The sequence below is a fragment of the Grampus griseus genome, assembly GCF_964374135.1.
Source record: "Grampus griseus genome assembly, chromosome: 4".
Lineage (NCBI taxonomy): Eukaryota > Metazoa > Chordata > Mammalia > Artiodactyla > Delphinidae > Grampus > Grampus griseus.
In genome coordinates this window covers 71,468,315-71,492,239 of record NC_138997.1, presented here as the reverse complement: position 1 = coordinate 71,492,239, position 23,925 = coordinate 71,468,315, and the positions used below count along the sequence as shown (strand labels likewise).

The following is a 23,925-nucleotide window of genomic DNA, read 5'->3' as shown; positions in this document are numbered from 1 at the left end:
TTTTAGATAATTATTGCAAATTCTAGGTTGTTTTATTAAGCTTGTTTTCCAATATCAGAATACTTTTAAACTAACCCAGACTCCTGAAGGAGGAATAGTAAAAATTGCTTTACAATGTATAATCACTAAAATATTTAAACCTGCTCGCATGTTTTATAATAGACAAACAAAACTTAAAAGTGGATGTTAAATGAACATTAAATCTAAGGTTGACTCCCTCATTTGTTCTTGCTGCTTACTATTATGTCTTCATGAAATCGTTTACTGAAAAAACGTACCTGTACTTCATAGCATTTGAGCACTCTGCATGCATGTTGCTATATTTTGTAGCTTGTAAGATTTTATGTGATTGGACATGTGAAGGCCTTTTTTTTTTAATTACCTGTAGAAACATATCTTTTCCTATCAGTGATACATTTAAAAAATGCAACTAAGCATAAATATGGCTGGTAAAGCTTTATTCCAAGCTCTGCACAAAAGTAAGTAAACTTGGCTGCCCTAATAAACACAATTTATGTCCTCCAGTGAGTCAAATTTTAGCATATTTCACCTTTAAGTATTCAAGGTTTTTTGTTTGTTTTTAATATAGCTTAACAAGTAACGTGACATTTTAAAAATTCAGGACCCAGAAAATTAGCATGGAAAACATTCTGTGGGTAGGAGGGGGTTTGGAGTTGGTCATACCCAAGCCTGAATATTGACGTTGGCGTGGTACTTCACAAAGGAGCCTCTTTCCACATATGTGAAAATGAAACTGATTGGACTTACACCTTACTTTTAGTGTACTTACGGATGAAATAATTTTTAAGCCTGTGAAATGCTATTGCAGGGCACCCACTAAAGTGTTAGTTCCCCTTGGATCTCTGCTCCCATCATAGGCTTTACCAGTCTCTTTGAATATGGTGTGATAGGAAATTACATGTCCTGAAGACAGTTTTTTAATTCTGTGATTTTTTTGGGGGGGGGGGACGTGTATCACTTTTCTAGACAGAATTCTTTTTTATTAAGTCTCCACTTGAAAAATAGAATATAAGTATAGAAGCAGTACTGTCAGTCCACAGAACTCAAAAGATCAATATGAAAATATGTATGTAATGAAATCTTTACCATAATTGTTAAACCTTTTTAGATATGACTTTAAATTTATTGAGTAATACAAACATTAATTTTTATTAACTACTTTAAGTTCTTACTAGAAGAGGACAAAATATAAGTCTCTTCTTTGGGCATGCCATTAGTTGTAGTCCTCGACTTTAGCTCTGTATTGGAGTTACATGGCGAGCTACAAAAAATATTGATGCTTAGGTCTGAGAGACTCAGATTTAACTATTTGGTGTGCACTCTGGGCATTGGGGGTCTTAAACGCTCTCTAGATGATTCTGATGTGCAGGCAAAGTTGAGAACCCCTAATCCATTAGTGGGGTGTGAAGTCAATTTGCTGGTCTCAGCCACCAAATATTTCTTGGTTTTATTTTGGTTTTTTTCCTGTGTTATTTGTAAATATTAATAAAATCATATTTGATATTAATGTTCTTTTTCCTTTATAATAAGTGTAAGTAAGTACTGTTTTATGAAACATTTGTTTTTTTTAATATAATGTATATACTGGATTGCTGTGCAAAATGTATTTCCTAAATAATTGTTTTGTGGTTTAAAAAGTTTAAAAACTACTGTACTCTATCATACTTTCACTTAAGATGGACTCAGAGGAGAAACTTGTTTCTTTTTACTTTCATCTTTAAAATGGGAATAATAATAGTTGCTACCTCTTAGGATTATTATGAGGAGTAAATCTATAATAAAGTGCTTAGAACAGTGCTTTCCTAGCTCCATAGTAGGTGTTCAATAAATACTAGCAATTGTTATTACCAAGAAAAGTAATCTTCAGAGCTAGTGCTTTGTTTTTCTCTTAATGCACATTAAAGACTTTTGTTATGAAGACTGTCCTTTATTTTGGCTGGTAAAAAATAAGCTCAGAGATAAATTTGTGGCCAAAGATTAATAACTAACCTTTTATCTGTTTTCCCTTGTTTCTGATTTTGTTACTCTTAGGATTTCTATTGTATCTATGTAAGCAGCTCTCATACCCTTTCTGGAACATCAGAATCCTCAAAATATGTCATTTTAATTTAATTCCACTAAAATTTCAGAGATGTTTTCATATTCATCTGTGCTAGGAGAACAGGTCGAGGTTCTTGTGAATATTCACTGCATGTATTAAACTGTAGATTAATGAAACTGTAGCTGTCCACTGTGGTTAGTTGCTCTCTCTTTCAGCTTTTTACTCTATGATTGAGTCCAATATAGAGAAGAGAATCTTGATAACTGCATTAGCTGTCTGCCTTATTGAACAGTTTGTAAACCCAGATAAACCTGTGCTATGTAGAAATCCAAGTTACAGTAGATCCTCATGGTGAAGCTCTACTAAATTTTTTTATTCATTGAAATAGAAAGTGGTACATCAGAAACTTTAATAATAATATGGTTCAATATTGTTTTCCATAATGTGACATCAGAATTGATGTTTAATTATTCACCTGTGTTAAATATTAAGTGATTTTTGTTACTTTGGTACATATGTATCTGTTGTAAAACATTTCTAACAAAATTTCTGATTAAGGTAAATCAATTTGTGTGGTAAAAATGCTTGGGCAAGGAGCTGTTACTATTATGGACATGTAAGGAATCGCAATTTTCTAGACTCCCTCTAGTGATATACATTTATTAAGGCTAATTTCTCATTTGTATGTTTTTATTTTATTTTATTTATTTATTTTTAAAAATATTTATTTATTTATGGCTGTGTTGGGTCTTCATTGCTGTGTGCAGGCTTTCTCCAGTTGGCGGTGAGCGGGGGGCCACTCCTCGCTGCAGTGCATGGGCCTCTCATTGTCGTGGCCTCTCGTTGCGAAGCATGGGCTCCAGGCGTGCAGGCCTCAGCAGTTGTGGCACGTGGGCTCAGCAGTTGTGGCTTGTGGGCGCCAGACCTCAGGCTCAGCAGTTGTGGCACACGGGCCCAGTTGCTCCGTGGCATGTGGGATCCTCCTGGGCCAGGGCTCGAACCCGTGTCCCCTGCATTGGCAGGCAGGTTCTTAACCACTTCACCACCAGGGAAGTCCTGTATGTTTTAGAAACATAATATTTGCCATTTTGACTCTTTAGTGATAGAGCAATCCATTTAAAGCTGAAAAAGGTAATCAGACATCTCTGAACATATTGAAGATAAACTTTAATAAATGAGTACTCCCATGTGTCCCAAAATTTTTGAAAACATAAGTCCTTAGAAATCCATGGTCAAAGGTTATAGAATCTTTCCCCTTTTGCTACTTTTAACAATTCAGAGAACTTATAATCCAAGTTGCAAATCCAAACAAATTTGTGAGAATTTGTTCTTGATGGGAATAAATTTAAGAAGATGGAGAGGGGAGAATCCAGCGATTGAGAATAGAAGAGAATGGAAAAGAAAATGTAGGGTAGAAATAAGGATTTTTACTATGAAGTTTAGGTAGTAATAAATGGTGAGGGAAATCCTGGTTTCAGAATATACACCTTTATCGTTTGGGCTGTTGGATCTGAGATGTGTTTATATATGGGAGAGCTGATGGCACGTGCTTTGATATGAAATTATAGTGGTCATAGCTTTGTAAGTTTTAGGCAAATTTTAGGCAAAAATTAGAGCAATATTTGTTTTGTCAGAAGTATTTCAATTTTTCTAATGTGTGACTGTTAGGATAGTTTCCCAGCCGCACTGAAGGGTACAAGTTAAGTAAAATCACTTTTGATCTTTGAGATCATGAGGGAACCTAGGGGGTCAATGACCTAGGCATAAAATCAGAAAGGCTTGAACATTTTTTAAATGTATTAACAAATCTTAAGTGGCAGGATAGTAAGCAGGAATTAACTATGTAGTTGAAGACATTTCAAATGCCATTATAGACTTTTTGTAGGTCTTTCTTCTTGTTTTTGTGAGCATAAAATTATTTATGAGGCTTTTCAAGGTTTACTTGAAACATACCTTCAGTAGTTCTTGATTTCCAAAAGTCTTAAGTTTTTCAAAGGCTGCTTATCTTGCTAGAAGGCAGCATGGCTCAAGGGAAGGGGTCTGAGGCTTTGGAATCAGGAAGACTCAGGTGTGAAAGTTAGTTTTGCCATGTAATTATCACTGAGGTCAGTGACATCACTCTGGCTCTAGCTTTATCATCTCTAACAAGTATATATTAATTTTTTAAGTTAAGGGTTATTCTGAGGTTTAGGTATAGAATGTAATCATTCAATAAGTGGTAGCTGCTGTTATTAGTCATTTTAGGAACCTAACTGTAGTGACCTGAAGGATCTATGGTACTTTGATTGTTTTACTTCTGTAAAATTTTAAAAACAGAATTGTTCAGAACTGAAATATAGATGAAGAGAAATTCATCTAATTTGCATCCACTTTTCATTGCCAGTTCCTACAAGTGACTTCTGTATCTTGTTAAGCATATATATTTTTATAAAGTTCTTAGCTACACGTAAAAATGGCTTTTAACGTTATTTTCTTTTATTGTTAGATTTTCCTATTGAATTTGCAGCATTATTTTGTGATAGACTGTTTTTCCATCTACTCACAAACTTTAATGGTTGTAAATACAATTGGAGGTGGTGCTGGCATTTAAATATTTGAATTTTTCTAACTAAAGGCAAGTTATCAAGAATGAAAAAGTGGTTCCCTGTTTATTTTTTCTAATTCTCAGAATAAATCACTAAGGAACATAACCTTTATGTATCAAAATGAGCATTATTTCTTTTCAAGCCGTTTTGAGGAATTTTTAAGATTTCTGTAATAGAACTATGATATGTGTTACAATTATAGTGGCCAAAAATTTTTATTTCCATTTGTTTAACATTTGCTACTGATTCAGTTCCACAAAAATAAATTCACTTGGAGACTATTAAAAAATAGTGAATTTTGAAGAAAACCTACAAAAATACTTAAAATTTAGCATTATGATCATTGTTTGGTGTGTTGGTCTTAGCTAATTAATAAAATTTAGTTTTTATGACTATGCAAAGTAGTGAGATCTAAGTGAAGTTTTTTCGATATGTGTTGTGATCTGATTTTATTTTAAATTACATGGCAAAGGGTTTTAGCCTTTATTTCTCACCTAATATTTGTGTTATTGTCCAAACATCTAATTAGGTGAAACTGAAATGATTCAATTTTTATGTTACAGGAGATTACCTGGGGCAATTGATGTTATTGGTCAGACTATAACTATCAGCCGAGTAGAAGGAAGGCGACGGGCAAATGAAAACAGCAACATACAGGTTTAGTATTTTAAAAGTTATTATTTTTTTTTAAATGAAGGATTATATCTGTGTTCTAATTTAATTTATTCATTCATAGCACTGTGCTATATGTAAGGTGATTTAGGTACTACAAAGGGGATTTAAAATGTGGAATCAATCACCATGTTATTACGAAAGCTGTTCCATTTAAAATTTATAACCTTTGGATCTTTTTCAGTAAGATATTTTTTTCCTTGCTATAAATGTGATATATAGGCTCATTGGGCTAAAAAAGGAAAATATGGGAAAAGTTTAAAGAAGAAAATAAAACCGTCGATAGTTCTGCCATCTAAAGATAACCACTCTTAACATTTTGGTACATCTCTTCCTCGTCACTAAGCAAGATTGGGATAGATACTACTATGGTTATATTTTTGGGTATCCTTTTTTTTTCCATATAAAATTATCATTTGCATTTTCCCATATTCTTAAAAATATTTAACACCTCCTCATGATAGATTTATTGTATGGCTATACCATAATTTATTTAATGTGACATTTCTGGGTGAAGTAGATCTCTTTGTTTTTCAAGTGAAAGAATGAAAGAAGATGAGTTATTAGCTTGTATAATTCAAGTTTGAACTTTGAGTAATTGAGACTTTCAGCTATTAGCTTGACCACACTTTTTTTCATTATTTATTTTCTTTCTCTGAGTACTTTAAAAGATGTCCAGTGTTTTGATTCTTTATTACCTTCAGTAAATTATGTAAATGTTCTTTTTAGCACCTTTTAAGGTAAATTATTTCTAAAATGGAAGATAATCCTCTTTTTTACCCCCACCATTAAAATGTCATGCTTTCTTAAAATAATACTGCTTTCTACTTTAAAAACTAGCTTATCAGCATAAGCCTTACAAAAATTATTGTACTTAAATGTAGGAAAAGTTAATGAAAGGTTATATGTTTAAATGATATGCTTTAGCCAGCAAGGATTTGAAAAGTATACATTAAATATATAAAATCATGTTGCCTGTTTTTTCTAGTTTTCTCAAACAGAATCCGTTAGGGAGCTTGTCAAAAATTCAAATTTCTAGGTGCCACTCTCCTGTAGGTTCGGTTTCTGTCCCTTACCTGTTCACATAGATCAGTATTTTGTAAATACTTTTTAAGTATAAACCCTTGTTCTTAAAGTTACAAGGCTCACATAAAGAAGTTTTTTATGTATCTGGCTGCCTGTTAGTTGCACCCTATTGATGCATGCCTTATAGTCTCTTACTTTGCAACCTGATAATGACAGGCCTTGGTACAGTGAATATCTGGTTCTATTGCCATGTTAATTTCTTAATGCTAGTATCTATGACTAATGATTATATTGCCTTAATTTGAATACTTTAACTTTGGTTGAGTAACAAAGATAATACTCATTACATTTTATTTATGAAGTACTTAATTGTCTCGTTTAGAATATTTTTAAAACAATTATTCCTTAAGAATTTTATTTGTAATGATTCAGTTTTGTCTAGGCTTTGAATATGAACATTTAAAAAAGTGTGTTTGAGAGTGAATACTCACATCTGTATAATATACACACACATCACACACATAGAAAAATTACTCCTGCTTCCCCAGAATATATGTAAGTGAATAAAACTTATTTCTTAGATTAAATGAGATTCATTTACTGAGTTTAATCTTAGATAAGAACATTTATTCATCTTTTTAATTAACTATGCTCTAATTTTAGGTCCTTTCTGAAAGATCTGCTACTGAAGTAGACAACAATTTTAGCAAACCACCGCCATTTTTCCCTCCAGGAGCTCCTCCCACTCACCTTCCACCTCCTCCATTTCTTCCACCTCCTCCCACTGTCAGCACTGCTCCACCTCTGATTCCACCACCAGGTAAATAGTAAATAAGACATTTGATTTTGAAAGAAAAATAACCTATGAGTGTTTTTAAAATTTTGAATTTAACAATTAAAGTATGTATTTGAAAATAGCATCTTCATTGATTGCACTACATTAAAAGTAATAGAATATGAAATTGATTATGTAAAATCTTCAGTAGATTCACACTGAAACAGATGTATGTGTGTCTTACTTTTTCAGTAAAGCAAAGAAGCAATGTACTAAAATAGGGAAGAGTGGACAGACACTAAAATTGTGATCCAAAAATATGATAGTGATCCCCAAATTAAAGTTGCTAGTTGTGTATGTATAAATTCACATTGAATCATATTAACTTGTTTTGAAAAAAAATTTAAAGATACTTTCAGAATGGTGTAGGTCAAAAAAATTACATCCTGTGAAGGGATTGAAATGAAAATCTCTGTCTGGTCATCTTTCTTTGTATACTGGTTTCCTTTTAGGAGACTGTTTCTGGGTGCCAGGTATCTGGTATTTACCTCTACTACACAAGAGAGAAAATTAATGTCATTTTTTATCATATTCTTAGTCACTTTTGGTTATTTATTAAAAACTAGATCAGTGACAGTAGAAAAAAATTCACAAATAATTACCAAATTTTATACTTTCATCCTTTTGTCTGAAGACCTTTTTTATTTTATTCATGATAGGCTTTCAATATTTATATCCCTTAATCAATTTTTAATGAAACTAACAGGATTGATTGAGATAATAATTACTTTCTTCCTAGGGAGAATGCCAGTAGTAAATGTTAAAAATTAGCTCCTGGTCCTAACCAGAACTACATGCGCTACATATGTTAAAATTTGCTTTCTATTAATAAAATCAGTTTAGGGCTTCCCTAGTGGCGCAGTGGTTGAGAGTCCACCTGCCGATGCAAGGGACACGGATTCGTGCCCCGGTCCAGGAAGATCCCACATGCCGCAGAGTGGCTGGGCCCGTGAGCCATGGCCACTGAGCCTGTGCATCCGGAACCTGTGCTCCACAACGGGAGAGGCCACAACAGTGAGAGGCCCGCGTACCGCAAAAAAAAAAAAAATCCATTTATACTAGAGAGGCTTGTCCACTCACTTTGAATTTGCAAGAGAGTTGTCTTTGTTTTAAGCGGTGGTGATTGTGATTAGAGTACAGAAGCACTTAAAGGGTGTGACTAATCCTTCCCTGTAATACTTATCCTGGCCTCGAAAATTCACCTACTGCATTAGCCCCACAAGCACAATGCCTTTGATTTTCTTCTGAGATTACTTCTGCTTTCAAAAAGGATAATTATGAAACCTGACTACAGCTTTAGGGAACCTGTTGTCTCAAAAATAGAGGAAAGAGAAGACTGGAGAGGTTACTCAAGAGAACATTATTTCTAAAGTTCAGTGAATTTCTTGTTCCAACAATAAATTGCTTGTTCTGAATCCGAACCCATTCAGAAGTTGTGCCTGGATCTGTGACTCTTGAATCTTTAATGTGGTGAGAATTAACTAAATGAAAAGAGAAAGTAATGAGGACTTAGTGATCCATAAATGAGTCCTTTGCCCTATGAAAAAGATAAAATGTAGAAATAGTTAATTTTGAACGTATTTGATTTAATGAGACTAAAAGATGATCAATGTATGTGATAATAGTCTTTACACGACATTGCTTTGTAATCTTATTTAAGCTTTACCAGCTACTAAAGGTGATTTAAAAGAATTTTCTTATTTGCTTGCTAATATAGTATATTCCCAGATGGCTAACATATATTTCAACACTTGCTATTTATTAAAGTAAGTGAGAGAGAGGCGGTGTGAACTAATGATAAAAAAGTAAATACTTCCCTGGTATAAGAATATTTAGAAGCCCTGTAGGATATTGATAGGCAATGGCATTATCTGGATGTGCGTTCTTTTTCAAAATGGCAAAATCATTCCATTTCTTTGCCGTATAACCTCTGTTTATAAGGATGACAAATCTTTTAATTATGTTGAGCTTATCTATGACATTATACTGTAGAGTACCAGTGATTATTGCTTAAGCTGTCTATTTAATATTAATTTTCAGCTACGTGCTTTCCATATTTTAAACACCTGTCCAGATTTCCTTTGATGCTTATCCTTAGAGAACATTTCCATGTCATCCTGTCAGCATTGAAGGAATACAAATTCAGATGAATTCTAATGCTGGTTAAGCAGTACCTATCTGTGGTATATTTGCTGGGGGTGGTAGCGAGGGAAAGATACCAATTCATATTGAAACCAAATATTTGTAAGTTGAGACTATCTGGATTACTCCTTATTTTACTAGATTGTGAGCTGTTGGAGAGAGCATAGGCTGTGTATTTCCATTTATGTTTCCCTGCAGCGCTAATCACAGAGGTCTTGTGTATACTTGACATTCCCTTAATACGTTAGCTAATTGAGTTAACAGGATATTTATGTATCCATAACACCAAAGGGATTATCAGATTAACAGTTGGTACAGGCACTTATTAATCAGAATGAGCACGGGCTTTAAACTACAGTATGGCTGCATAGATATATATACATATACCAGATGAATGTAGGCCTTGATTAAAGCCACATTTTCAGTTACCATTTACCACAGAGTCACATGATTACAGTATATTCTGTATAGTTTGCTGTAATTTAGATCACCTTAAGAAGCATAAGCAACTAATGAAAGAAAGCTGTGGTTCAGGAGTCTTTTTGTAAGTACTGCCTTAAAAAATACTCCATTTGTCTTTGAGAAACCTTGGGTTTTCTTTTTGCTTCCTTGAGAAATAATTAAAGGAAAAATGAAGAAAAATCTTTGGGGAATTAATTTGAACATTTTAATGTTGCATTTGTTAACATTAGCTTTCAAATGCTTAAGTTTTTAAGACTGTAGTTCTGTATATGATGGAACAAATATAGTAATGATGTATTATGCCCTTAATTTGGGGTGTTATCCAGATTTGCTTGGAATAGTCCTATTATACGTTTTGTCCCAGGTTAATTATTACTATTCACTCTCAGAAACGCCCTGGTGTGGAGGATTAAATTTATGGTCAGCTCTTGGAGGTTTACAGATGTGGCTTCTTGCATGAGTGGACAGTTAGTTACTCCTTAGCAACAGTGAATTGATAGAGACCGCTTCATTCAAGGAACTTTTACTGTCAGGTAGTTAACAGAAAAGAAGAGGTGTGTTGCTTCCTCTCCCCCTCAAATACACATACATCTAGAACATACATGAAAGTGACAGGCCAAAATCATATTTCTGGCCACAATGGATTTGTACGGAGAGCAGAGGAGGTTTTGTTTTGGAGAGTACAACAAACATGTAAGGTCCTAAGTGAATGTTGTGAGTTCTGGATTAGCTTTTTTAAATGAAAAAGTATTTAATATGGTTCCTTGCCACCATGCTAACAGTAGCTTGAAAACAAACACTGGTTATTCAAGATCTTCCTTAATTTTCAGAAAGTCTATTATTTTCATTTTCTAGTGAACCAGAAAATTAGATTATTAGATAATCTAAAATTAGATTATTTTCCTGTTAGCAGTATGGTTTCTAGCATAGCGGCTATCAAACTTTTTGGTTACAGACCCCTTTATACTCTTAAAAATTACTGTAGACCCCAGAGAGCTTTTATTTATGTGTGTTATATCTATTTTTATTAGAAATTAAACCTGAGAAATTAAAATATCATATTTTTTTTATTTTTTATTTTTTTGCGGTACGCGGGCCTCTCACTGTTGTGGCCTCTCCCATTGCGGAGCACAGGCTCCGGACGCACAGGCTCAGCGGCCATGGCTCATGGGCCCAGCCGCTCCGCGGCATGTGGGCTCTTCCCGGACCAGGGCATGAACCCGTGTCCCCTGCATCGGCAGGCGGACTCTGAACCACTGCGCCACGAGGGGAGCCCTAAAATATTATATTTAAAATATTATTTTGAGAGTATGCATAATAATCCCATTACATATTAAGATAATATTTTTATGAAAAATTATTTTTCCAGAATGACAACATTTAGTGCAAACAGTGGCCTTGTTTTACACTTTTGCAAATCTCTTTACTATGTGGCTTAATAGAAAAAAACCGGATTCTCCTATTTGCTTCCGCATTAAATCTATTGTGATTTCACATGTCATGTAGCCTCTGGAAAACTTCGTTGTATACTTGTAAGAGAATGAGCATGAAAATGGCAAATAACAGCCTAGTGTTTATGAAAGGAGTTTTGACCTTGCAGATTCCTAGAAGGGCCTTTGGGACGCCCAGGAAGCTCCAGATAACACTTTGAGAACTGCTGCTTTGCCAGAAGCTTGGCCTGTATTCGATGAATATTTTCTGCATCCTTGAGGAAGTACAATTTTGTCCCTTTATTTGAGAAGCTGTTTTGTAAATATAACATTTATTAAGCTGATTTTATAGTTCCATGAAGATTTTTGGTCTTACACAGCAAATCCACATATTAACTGATGCTGTTTGCCAAAAATGTAAGCATTTTAAAAATGTAGTTTCTAGAAATACCTTTTGAAAAATAATTTCTTGAAGTTTTTGAGAACTGTACTCGTTTTCTATTTTGTTGTGTTTTTCTGTATTTTTTTAAAAAACCAAGAGTCTGTCAGTGTTTTCAATAAACTCAAAGTAGGGTGTAATGCTAATTATCTGTAACAAATAGTATTTTTTGGCACAATTAAGTTAAATTTAAGTTTTAATAGAAAATAAAAGCTCCTTCAGGATGTTGATATTTTTAAATGTCTTTTTTCCCCATGGATGCTCCCTTTATAATAGTTATATTTTTAATACACCATAGATGCTCTATTTTGTAGAATTTAATTATGGTTTAATATTTGCCTTTTGTTTGTGCTACTCTTCCAGTCACTTTGCCATTAGACGTGAGCTTGTAGAGATTAATTCCTTTACAAGTTATTTGTAAAAATATTGATATTTCTATCAGAGACGTTTTTGTCTAACATAGAATTTTTGTTTTCCATAGGCTTTTAGATTATAATAGGATTAAGAGATCTTAATAAAGATAAAATAGTTCACCCATTTTATAGTTAATGTAAAATTATCTTTTTTACTTTTTAGATGTGGAGTATGCTGATAACTATTTTTGTTGCTTTAAGTTTAGTGACCATATCACCTTCTAACATATTTTTTCTTTAAAATTACTTCCATTCCTTTTTGCACCTTTGTGATTAATTATTTTACTTTATTAAGAAATAGTTTTATAGTAGTCTACATTCTGTTTTTTTTAAAAGGGTACATGGTAGATGATGTATATGTATATATAGTATTTAAAATATTGATACATAGAAAAGCATGTGGTGGAAGGTAATATTTAAAGATTTTTATAAAACTTTTTGTACTCAGTTTTTTTGTGCAGAATTTACTTACGAGCTTGATGACTTGACAGCAGAAATTGGTGAGACATAAGGAAAGTGATCAGGCTATCAATTTGTAACATGCTAGTGTTGATGAAATTTGTCATTTACAAGTGAGAAATAGGAAGCATAGTTCACGTAGTTCTTCTGCTGTGCTTTTTTCTTTCATTTGAACTGAATAGAGAAGTGATAGGTAGTAACTATATGTATTAGCTCTTGCTCCATAACAAATTACTGTAGAACATAGTGGCTTAAAACAACATACATTTATTATTGAACAGTGTTTGTGGGTTAGGAATGTGGGGACAGCTTAGCTGGTCCTCTGCTTCAAGTTCTTTCAGAGGCTTTGAGATGGTCATCTCAAAGGCTTGACTAAGAAAAGATTTCTGTTCAAGTTCACTGACCTCTTTGTTGAAAAGATTCACTTCCTCTCCAACAAGGTAGCTGGCTTCATCAGAGCGTGAATGCTGAGAACACAGTAGAGGAAACCAGCAAAATAGAAGTCACTCTCTTTTGTAACCTAGTCACGGAAGTGACATCCCATCATTTTGGCTGTATTTCGCCTGTTAGAAATAAGTCATTATATCTAGACCACACTCAAGGGGAGGATATAAATACCAGAGGTATAAAAAGACATGAATACCAGGAGGCAGGGATCAATGGAAGCCATGTCAGAGATTGCTATCACCTAACTCTTTTTTGCCATAGCTGTATAAAATAATGATGTGATACATTGAGAATGCGTTCATAGATAATTTTTATTCATTTATCTTTTGAGTACAGAGCCTCTATTAACTTTGTGGGAGTTTTTGAAATATAGATGAGTTCCTTTTGATATGATGTTTTGCTGGTCTGCTGTCTTTCTGTTTCTTTGCATCAATTCCTTCAGTCCCTAAATAGGATTTTAGGTCCCCCCCACCCCTATGCTTCTTTACGTTTACAAGTACTTATTACATACTGGAATTAGTTAAATCCTATTCTCTTTCTTTTGAAGATGCCAGATAGTATAGGCTGTCATACAGCTGTACTGTTTTACTTAAGAATGTCACATGCTTTGTTTGTTTCATAAGAATTTGAAATGGAATTTATGTTACGTGTTTTGAATATTGAGGTGCTCAGCAATGCAATTAGTAGAGAAGTTTGGATGTAATCCAGTGATTCGCAAAGTATGGTCTCTGGTCGGCAACATCATCATCTCCTTGTTTGGAATGCAAATTCTCTGCCTCACTCCAGACCTACTGAATCAGAAATTCTAGGGGCGGGGCCCAGCAATCTGTGTTTTAACAAATTCTTGAGGTGATTCTGATGGCCACTGAAGTTTCAAAACCACTAATCTATTCATTCCCTTTAGAACTTCAATATTACTTTTCCAAAAACTTTTGGCCTGTAATAGAAATCTTGCTTTTACTATTGTATGCAAAACTTCCCAGGAAAACAAACATTTTTTCCCTACTCATTTTACAGATAAAGGATACAAAAAAGAAACACAGTACGTGCTTTGTGTTATTTCAAGCCTGTTGGCTGGGCAGCATGTATGTTGGCCAGGACAGGTGCGATTGTTGAGGGAGACAGGACGGGGAATTTTGAGATGCATTTTCTTTTTCATTACACTGTTTCTTTTGTTAACAAAAGTCAAATACCAAACGGTGATTATTTTAGATGAAAATTGTGTTGGTTTAACATTATATCACATATTAAATTTTCTTAGTAGCATTTTGAAAATACATTTGCTAATTGTCAAAGAATGGATTGTATAATGTTTCGTCAACTTTTAAGTTCTGTTTCAGTGAACACTTACCAATAAAGATTTGCATTGAATTATCTTAGATGAAATATGGGTCTCACAAGAAGGACCCTTTGTAAGTTCTCATGCCAGCTTTCTGATGTGTAGACAGTTTTTGGAAAGACATCTATATCTGTCTATCTATGTTGCATAATTTTTGTGTTCTTAATTCTTTTCAGTTGATTTTTTAAAAATCTGTCCTATGATACTACTGTAGTAAGATTAAAATTTAAAGCAAAATGTTTGTAATTTTAACTACCTTCGTAGCATACTTAATAGTTTGGTTATATTCTTTTATTTTTATGTTTTGTGAAAGTTTGATAAATGTTTTTGAGGACTAAATTTTGAGAGGTCTGACTAGTATTTTCTTACTTCACATGAATTCACATTGTAGTTAGCTGAAGTGATGCATGTTGCTCGTGTATTGACTTAGGTAAAGTTATTAGGATTACAGAGTGGGTTGCTGAAGTTGGTATGGTTTTTTATCTTACACACCTAGGACAATAGTCATTCATTTAAATAGTCATGTATTTAAATGTGAAAACTAGGTCACATAGTGAAGTCCAGTAGTGCTCTAAAAAAATCTATACTTTTCTAAAGAAAATCAAGTAATAGTAGACATTAAGAACATTTAATATGCTCTGCCTTCCTTGATTTCCCATTTAGTTTGGTGTCTGGGACTCTGCTAGTTTGTATTGTTTGCTGGATTCTTTTAGCTTAGTAATATAGGAAGCAGCAAGGTACCTCAGGATGGATGAGAATTACCATGAAGTGTAGCTCATTTTAGTAGACTTGTGGATGCCTAATGATTTTTGAAACATGATGGCTGCCTTATATATCTTTTTCAATCTTCTTGGTTTTTGTAAGTTTAGCGTATCCTTTTATTTCACGGGTGGTAAAATAAGGTGCTTCATTCTCCATTTTAAGGCCATTTGCTGCTTTAAGATCTTTTTGTATAAACCTCTTATTCTGGTAAAACATGCACAGAAAAAGTTTAAATAAATTATTGGCAGATGTTTCATTGACAAGCAAACACTTGAAAGCAGTTTTTTTCATTATTTTTTCCTATGCATTTAGTTAATGAATTAGATTACTTTTTCCTCTTTGGGAATAGTTTTGATGCAGTTTTTAAGATTGGATTTAGTAAACCATTCTGACTTTGTTGAAGTTATTATGGTATAAAATTTTCCTTGAAAAAGTTATTTGGTTTTTAAATTTTTCTACTTAGAAATGTCATTTTTCTTCAAACAAACTTATAATTTGCATGACACATAAATTTTAAATTAGGGTTTATAGGCACATTTGACCAGTGTAAATTGAGAATGTTTATACATAGCTTATTTCTTAAAGTTTAATAATGTGTGCCAATGAGTGAGAGTCACTCAAATTAGTATTTACTGACTTCTATAGAAGTAGACTTAGTGTGCCCTAGGGGTTTATATATATGAATTGGCTATACCCCCTATCCTCCCACAAGTCAAGGGAAGTAATAACCTTTCCACACTCCTGTCAACAACAGTAAAACAATTCACACTAACACTTGAACCTCCCTCGTAGCTTTACTAAAGTGAATATCCATCATCTTCCAAGTTACCTTGCACTACCTGCAGTATTTAAGAGCCCATTGATCACTTTCCCTATTAAACTGTTAAAATAACAAGATCAGATGTTGATTATCAAACTTAGTGTTAATTTCATGGAGTTTGATATTTGTGTACGCACAAGTGTGCTTTTTTAACTGATGTCTCGCTTCGTTTGTGATTACAACTAGTGGGGGAAACCTTGTTATGAAGTTGTTAGACTGGGATTTCATCAGGAAGTCTGATGTTACATTTGAATTGTTGGTCCTCTGCAAGAAAACAGAATGCTGCTTTTGACGGAATAAGCCAGGACAATGAGGCGAGGGGTTTTATTTCAAGGTTTTCTTTGGTGATGGCATAAATACATAACAGGTTATGAAATCCAATTACTATATTAAATTTCATCACTTGTTTTTTAGGTATTCCAATAACTGTACCACCTCCAGGTAAAACTTTTTTTCATGTTTTCTCCATCATTGTTAATAAACATGAAATTTCAAGCTTACAGTTACAGGAGGGACAGTGTTGATGTGGTTAGAATGTGGAATAGGCTATTGGGATTTCAAGGTCCTATTTTCAGCTCTGCCTTTGCTTCATTCGAGTTTTGATTAAGATATTTAGTTTTCTTATACTTGTCTTACCCATTTCTGTAGAAATAGACATTCTGAGAAAGTTTTTACCATATCAATTTATTAAAGAAAACAGTATAGGATTAAAAATAAAATTTTTATTAAAAATTGTTTTTTCAGACCAATGAATTTTTTATGTATGATGAAGTGACTGCAAGAGAAGAGAAAGATCATTTATCTTGACTTTATCATGGTTTCTGATTTTTTTATTTTTACCCTGCTGGCATAACTCAATGTTGTGAGAAAGTATGTTCTGAACCACACAGATAGGTTGACAGCTGGACAGATGGTTGTTCATAGAGCAATGATTAAATTGTTCATTGTTGTAAGGATATGATCAATAGGAGTTTATATGTGGCCCAGTGTTTTTTACATTTTTTTTCAGTTCTTTTTAAATTTTTTTATTTTTTGGTAGTGTGATACAAATATGATAGCAAGTGTATTTTTACTGAGTTCAGTATTAAAAGTCAAGAAGTATAAAGAGAATGAGAGGTGACAGTGCTTGGAAGGGTGGGTCTAAATTCAAAATGACCTTGATAAATAGAAAATAGTGGAGTTTAGATAGCATGGGATAGTATACATATTTAGATGTGGGATAGAGAGTCACTGATTATGAATATGGCTGAAAAAGACTTACTAGGGAAAGTCATAAAGGAATCATTGGTGTGTCTTTATAGGTTAAAAAGAAGTGATTGTAAGGCTATATAAAGTAGGATTGTGACTCTAGGACTAAGGTAGTAATTGCTAAATTTTACACTGCTAAGATGCTTAATAGAGGAGAACCTAAAAACTGGACACAGTGAAGATGAGCATGGTGAATTTGAAACAGCTTGAAGCAGGGCTAAAAATGGATTTAAATGGACTTTTGAGAAGGGTTAGGAGAACTGGGGTTCATTTTTACCTAGAATACTAAAAAGGAGGCTTAGTGGAAGTGTTTTCAAACATGTATTTCAATGGATTGCTTTTTGTCCTCATGCAGATCAGCATATGAATTGTAGTGAGAGAGATTCGAATTATATAATTTAATGTGCTTCCTAATAGGGTTATTAAAGCTTGGCAGGAATTGGTGTCATAAGGAATTGGTATCATAAGTTGTAGAATCTTCAAGTCTTGTTGGGATATTTTATTGCCTATCTGAATTTGAAAGTGCAGAGTAGATTTAACTGTTAAGGCCCCTTGTAGCCATACTCTGTGGTATTTCATTTAGGTTTTGTGAATTACTCACAATGCAGACCTCATGATATAAAGGTGCAAATTATTTCATTTCTAAACTAATTTAAAAACTATATTATGTGCTTTTCTTTATAAATTAGTTCTTTAGGGTTGTGCTATTTAAAACGTATTTTATGATGGATGTTCTCAGCCTTAAGCATTTATATATTTACTGGTAAGATTTTATTTATAAATTATACATTTTAAGGAAATTTATATACATCTAAACTCTCAAAATATTTTTTGAAAGAGGTAAATGCTATTTTATTTGCTTTTCTTCTAAAATACTTAAAATATATCTGGTGGCAACACTACTACTGTTTTATATATGGAAAAGGTAAGGCATTGAGATTAACTTTCTCACACTCACAAAATGGGCTGTGTGTGGTGCTGAAAATAAGACCGGGTGTCCTGACTCCCAGTTTGTGCTCTGTGTATTAGACCAGACTGTTCATTTAAAGTTATATTCCTCCAAAAATCTGTTCATAAATTTAAGCTCCACTTTTTTTCTGTCCATTATAACATAGAGAAGCACGTTATATCCCCAGAGAAATTTAGTGACACACAGCAACCTTAACTCTTGGCATTAAGTGTACATTCTGTTAACTTTTTTTATCTTATGATTGAATGTTTCAGGTTTTCCTCCTCCACCAGGCGCTCCACCTCCGTCTCTTATACCAACAATAGAAAGGTAATCAGTATGGGTACTGTAAACTTTATCATTGATAGGCTTCTGACAGAAGAATCATATGTATCTTGGTAATATTTTCAAAAGTTTAATTTTATAAACAATAGTACCTGCCTTTTAATTCATAAGTCTAGATCTGTATTAGTTACTTTTATATAAGATGTTGGACCTATAGCCTAATAACAAAACAGGACAAAGAAAACTAAATGATAGTATTTTGAAATATCTTGCTTTGATTTACGATACTCTTATTAAAGAAACCCCTAGACTGTAAAATCTTGGCTGTAGTCAAGTTTTGTGGGATGTACAAACAGATGACTAGTAATCATGAATAATGCATGTCTGTTTTAGGATTAAGTAAGGATAACTATTTTCAGGGACCACAGTAAAGCAAAGCTGCCTTATTTCTTGCTACCCAGTGCAACTCAGCTTCCACAAAGGAAGATTGGATCCCTTCTGCGTGGCAGTAGCCTTATTTTTTATACCCTGCTTTTATGGTTTATGTTATTTGGAATGCTGTGGTAAAGAACATTTACCTCATGGATGGCAATACCATGTTTAACCCCCTAGGTTTTGGAATCACACTAACCTGGTTCAAATTTGGCTTCAGAATTTCCCAGCTTTGTGTTCTTAGGCAAGGTTCAAAACTATTCATTGAGACTCAGATTCCTCTTTTACCAAATGGGGGGTTGATAGAGTTGTGAAGATTAAAACAGCTAGTGAATATAAAGCATCAGCACCATTCTTTGCAGATAGAAATAACTAATAAATGGTAGCTATTATTATTTCCTCTTAAGTGGCAAATAAACTCTATAAAAAATACTGTATTTCTGAAAAAGTGATTTAAACTATATAAAAAGAAAAATTGAGAGAACTTTACATCAATAACATCAAACCAAGCATATGATTTTCAAACGAAATGATAAAACTCGGTGAAGTGTGACTTGTGAGACCATAGGATTTAATTTTAAGTTCTTGTTAAACATATATTTGTTTTCACAATCAAAATGTTAAAAAGTAGTATTTGTTGATTCTATCAGTAGCGCTGAATTTCTGATTTTTAATTATTAAAGTCAGTTTTTTAAGGCAAAATTTTAACTAAAGTCTGAAATACTTTGTTAGCCTCGAAGTTTCTGTTACTTATTGTGAGTCAGGCTGAATTGATTGGATTACTCATGTTAATACTAACAAGCTATATTTTCTTTACAAGTAGGTGTTAGGTTTTGAGGTTAAACAGCCTGTGTTTTTAAGTATTAAAAAATAAAGTTACAGAATTACAGGTACCATTATATGGTGATTAAAAGTCATAATTCTGCTTTATGTTTTGCATTTGCACCTAATTATTAAAATTCAGAACTTCCTTGCAACACATAAAAATATATTTTTCTTCGACAGTGGACATTCCTCTGGTTATGATAGTCGTTCTGCACGTGCTTTTCCATATGGCAATGGTAAGTGTTATTTTTTAATTGCCCAGATTCAGTTTGAATCAGTAAAGTACTTAAGTACTTTTAAAACAATAGAAACATACTTCCATTGTTTAAAGTACTATCTTACAGAGCAATTAAAAAATATTTACTACAGGAATAACTAGGTCTTACATATATTCCAGGTCACTTAACAGAATACTTTTCATTTCTTTACCAGCCATACTTTTAAAAATTAACAAATGGTGACACAACAGGGATATTTGTCCCTTGCCTTTTCCCAAAAGGATTTAGGATTTGTCACCAAATTGTCGATCTTCACTGTCCATAATCTTTTTTGTTTCTTAACTCACGGTATCTGACTAACCTCTTTCTCATCTTTCCCCCTCACTGGTTTATCTTTTCTTCTAGATCATTTGGCAGGTTCTCCTTCATGTTCACTCTTGACAACTTTATCCCTTCTAAGGCCTTCTGATACCACTTTCTGCTTAGATTTCTTGATCCATTCATTTATTTTAAAAGAGCTGTGCATTGTACTAGGTTTTAAGGATACAGTAAACTAGACATAGGTTTGCTTGCCTTCAACAAATTATAAGCTAGTGAGGAAACAACCAGGTGACAGAAGAGGCTATCATAGGAGCATGATGGAGGGGTCTCCCACTCCACTGGAGTGGGGTGTAGATGATTTGGGGTTCAAATAATGTTCAGAAACATGGGGGTGTGAGAGAGTGTGGTAGGCTTTATGAACTGAATGAAGTGTGGTGTGGTTGGAGAGTAGAGAATACGATGAACATCTAGAGATGAGATAAGAAATGGTGCGGGGCATTACAGCCATGCTGTAGAGTTTAGACCTTAGTCAGAGGGCTGTGAGGAGCCATTTAGTTTTATGCTGATTTGCATAATTGTTAGGTTTACATTTGAATAGCGTCCATTCTGGCTACTTACTGTGAGGAGATTGGGGATTTGTAGGGTGGGAGAAAGGTGGGAAGGGCAGAGATGCCTGCTTGATCTGGAGAACAAGAAGCTGTTAGAGTAATCCAGGGGAAGAAATTTATAGTCCTGAATTCAGTGGATACCATGGGGGATGGAGAAAATTAGTGGTTCCAAAGGCATTTAAGGAGTAGAATTTGTAAGGCTTGGTGAGAGATCAGATATTTGTATCAGTCATATACTTACAGTTAACCTTCTAGGTTTCTGTGTCAGGGTTTTGTACTGTCCTTCAGACCCACCTTGTTCAAAGCCACATATTCCATTCATTCACATCAAAAGGTAGTCTTTCTGTTATTTGTTTCAGTGGTTATGTCACATTTTTTCCCCTGGGCTCCCAGGAAGTCATACTCTTTGGGTTGGAATCTTGCTTCCCCCTCTCATTATTTATGTGACTTTTGTAGATCTTTAACCATTAAATGGAGAGCATGATTCTTCCTCATAAGATCAGAGAGAATACACTGAAGCATGTTAGTCCTGCCATTTAATAAACACTCAAATATTAGCTGTTACTTTTCTGATTATCCCCATCTCCAACAAGCTCCAAGTTCCTTCCCTTTTGTGCACTTGGAGGCGGTTATTTTTCACATCTGTTAATTGAAGTTTGAATATAAAGGACTCAGCACAGTACCTGTAATATGTACATACTCGATAAGCATTACTTATAAAATTAATTAAAATTTACTTTTACCTTTTTTATGGCACTTAACATTTTCTGCTTTGTCATTAAATTCCTGTATATTTGTTTCAGTACAGATGAACTTGAGGAATAGCCCATATCAGAAAGAATAAGACTTTATTCTTGAGATTACCTGCTCAGTTTCCTTGTGGAAGATTTCATTTTTAAAAAACTGGCTAATTAAGCATTTAACTTTTTCTCAAAGTAATACATGCACATTTTTAATAAAAAAGCCAAGAGTTTTCTGCTCACTCTTTACCACCCCCTCAGAGATGAGCGGTTTTCCCCCCTTTAATGAGGATGTCTTTAGTACTAACAATGATAAAGCATAGCACAAGAATTAAATAGAGGAAAGTTAGGTTTCTTTATTCCAGTCAAACAAAGCCTTGGGATGAAGATGATAACTACTACTTCCTCTTTATCGGTAATTCTGTTTTACCTTTGTTTATTTTAGAATTTTGTAGTTCATCCTCAAATACTGCTAAACTAAGTAACTGTCCATGGAAAACAATGATTTTTCTTGATGTGCATATTAAGATTGTGCTTACAAAGTAATACCTAGTTTAAAAGTAATCTTTGCAGGAATATTGAAGAACTGCAGAGACAGACATTTTTAATGGTTTTTAGTTCTTTTGATGGTCTGCATGGCATTTCTACATAGGCTTATCACCCTATTTCTTGATTATATAACTTTAGATACCATCTGTTATCTTCTTATTGTGATGGATGTATATTTTACTCACTTACCATCATTACTCCTCTCCTATTCCCCTGAAGTGAAATTATATTACTCTCTTTCTTCCTCTTTTTATTTATGTACCTACCCTCTGTTTCATGCACCATCAGTTTCTACTACTGTGTCTTTCCAAGCCTTCACCTCTTTTTCCACCTCTGCCTCCCTGCTTTGATCAGCTGTACTTCTAACATTCTGTCTTGTAACCAAAATTATCTGTGCCCTGACAAATATTTTATTCTAAAAGCTAAACAGTAAACCATAGTCACATTATTATGACTGTGTAAATATTCTGTACTATACCAATAATTATACTCAAGCCCCTCAAAGAAGAAATTTTCTATGGCAAATACATTAAAAGTATCATTTTTTTTAACACTTCATCAACTGTGCAAAGTCATACCACATTTTAATTGGGTTCATATTTGAACCATGAGTTTCTCTACCTCAAGTATATAAAGATATTCTTTAATACATTTTTCCCCAAAAAAAGTTTTCAAATTTCTTTTTCCTGTGTAAGTTCTTACGCCATCTGGAATTAATTTTTGCCTACGTTATGAAGTAAAGATGTAATTGTCCCAGTGTTACTTGTTTATCCTTCCTGAGGGATCTACAGTGTCATCTCTCCATTCGTGTATCAAGTTTCCCTGCATGCATGGATCTGTTTCTTACCTTTCTAGACTATTCATTTGGTTAATTTAACTGTCCCTGTGCTAATAATGCCACACTACCTTAATTTTGAGTTCTTTAGTAAATCTGATACCTGGTTCAGCGAAATCTATCTACCTTATTCTGCTTCAGAAGTATTTTGGGGCCATTGCTCTTATATATCTATTTTAGAATCAACTTTGCAAATTCCGTGAAAAACTCTGTTGATTTTTATTAATAATTAACGCTTATATTATGCATACAGTATGACAAACACTGTTAACTCATGTAATCCTCACAGTCTTATAAAGCAGGCATAGTGTTACGACCCTCATTTTATGGACTAGGGAATTTAAGAACAGCCAGATTAAGGCCATTTTCCCAATGTCACACAATAAGTGGCAGAGGCAGGCTTTGAAACCTTGTAGCCTTGCTCCAGAGTCCTTTCTCTTACTATACCATGTTATTTGTTACATTGATGCTCTAGAACAATTTGTAGGAATTCATACCTTACAACATTGTGTTAATGTATGAACAAGTACTCTCCATGTAGGGAGGTGTTCTTTAATGTGTTTCAGCTGAGTGCTATAATTGTCTCCATACACTTCTTGCACATCTTTGGTTAGATTTAGTCATAGGTACCTATTTTTTGTTCTTATAAATGGTATATTCATTTAAGCTCCATGTACTGTTTGTGTTTGCTTGTATTTAGAAATATAATTGGTTTTTGTTTTATTTATATGTATATTTATTGATCAATATATATGTTGATCTTGTAGCCTGTTACCTGTTGAACTCTCACTATAATTTGTCTGTGAATTCTCTTCAGGCAGTATCATCTGCAATTCCTTCCGTTTCAGATTCTTATTCCTCACCTCCCCCCGCCCCCAACCCCCTTTTTTTGGTCTTATTGTTCTGGCTAGGATCTCCATGTAATATTGAAGTACTGAAAGTGGAGTTCTTGTCTGGGGATACCGCCCCTTTTTTTTAAAGGAAATGCTTTTATATTTATACTACTAGATTTTTACTCTTAG

At 33.7% G+C, this 23,925-nt stretch overlaps 1 protein-coding gene across 15 annotated transcripts in view; it reads left to right on the top strand.

The window, feature by feature from the left end:
* Positions 1-23,925, top strand: part of FIP1L1 (factor interacting with PAPOLA and CPSF1) — a 66,323-nt gene that overhangs the window by 29,861 nt on the left and 12,537 nt on the right. For 8 of the 15 annotated variants that reach the window (XM_082653056.1, XM_082653054.1, XM_082653062.1 and 5 more), the window contains 5 exons: positions 5,211-5,304; positions 7,009-7,165; positions 16,308-16,334; positions 18,366-18,420; positions 19,813-19,868. In XM_082653056.1, the coding sequence (XP_082509182.1) occupies positions 5,211-5,304; positions 7,009-7,165; positions 16,308-16,334; positions 18,366-18,420; positions 19,813-19,868 (389 nt within the window). The remainder of the gene's footprint in view (positions 1-5,210; positions 5,305-7,008; positions 7,166-16,307; positions 16,335-18,365; positions 18,421-19,812; positions 19,869-23,925) is intronic. The other 7 variants (XM_082653057.1, XM_082653055.1, XM_082653063.1 and 4 more) reach the window with 1 other exon arrangement.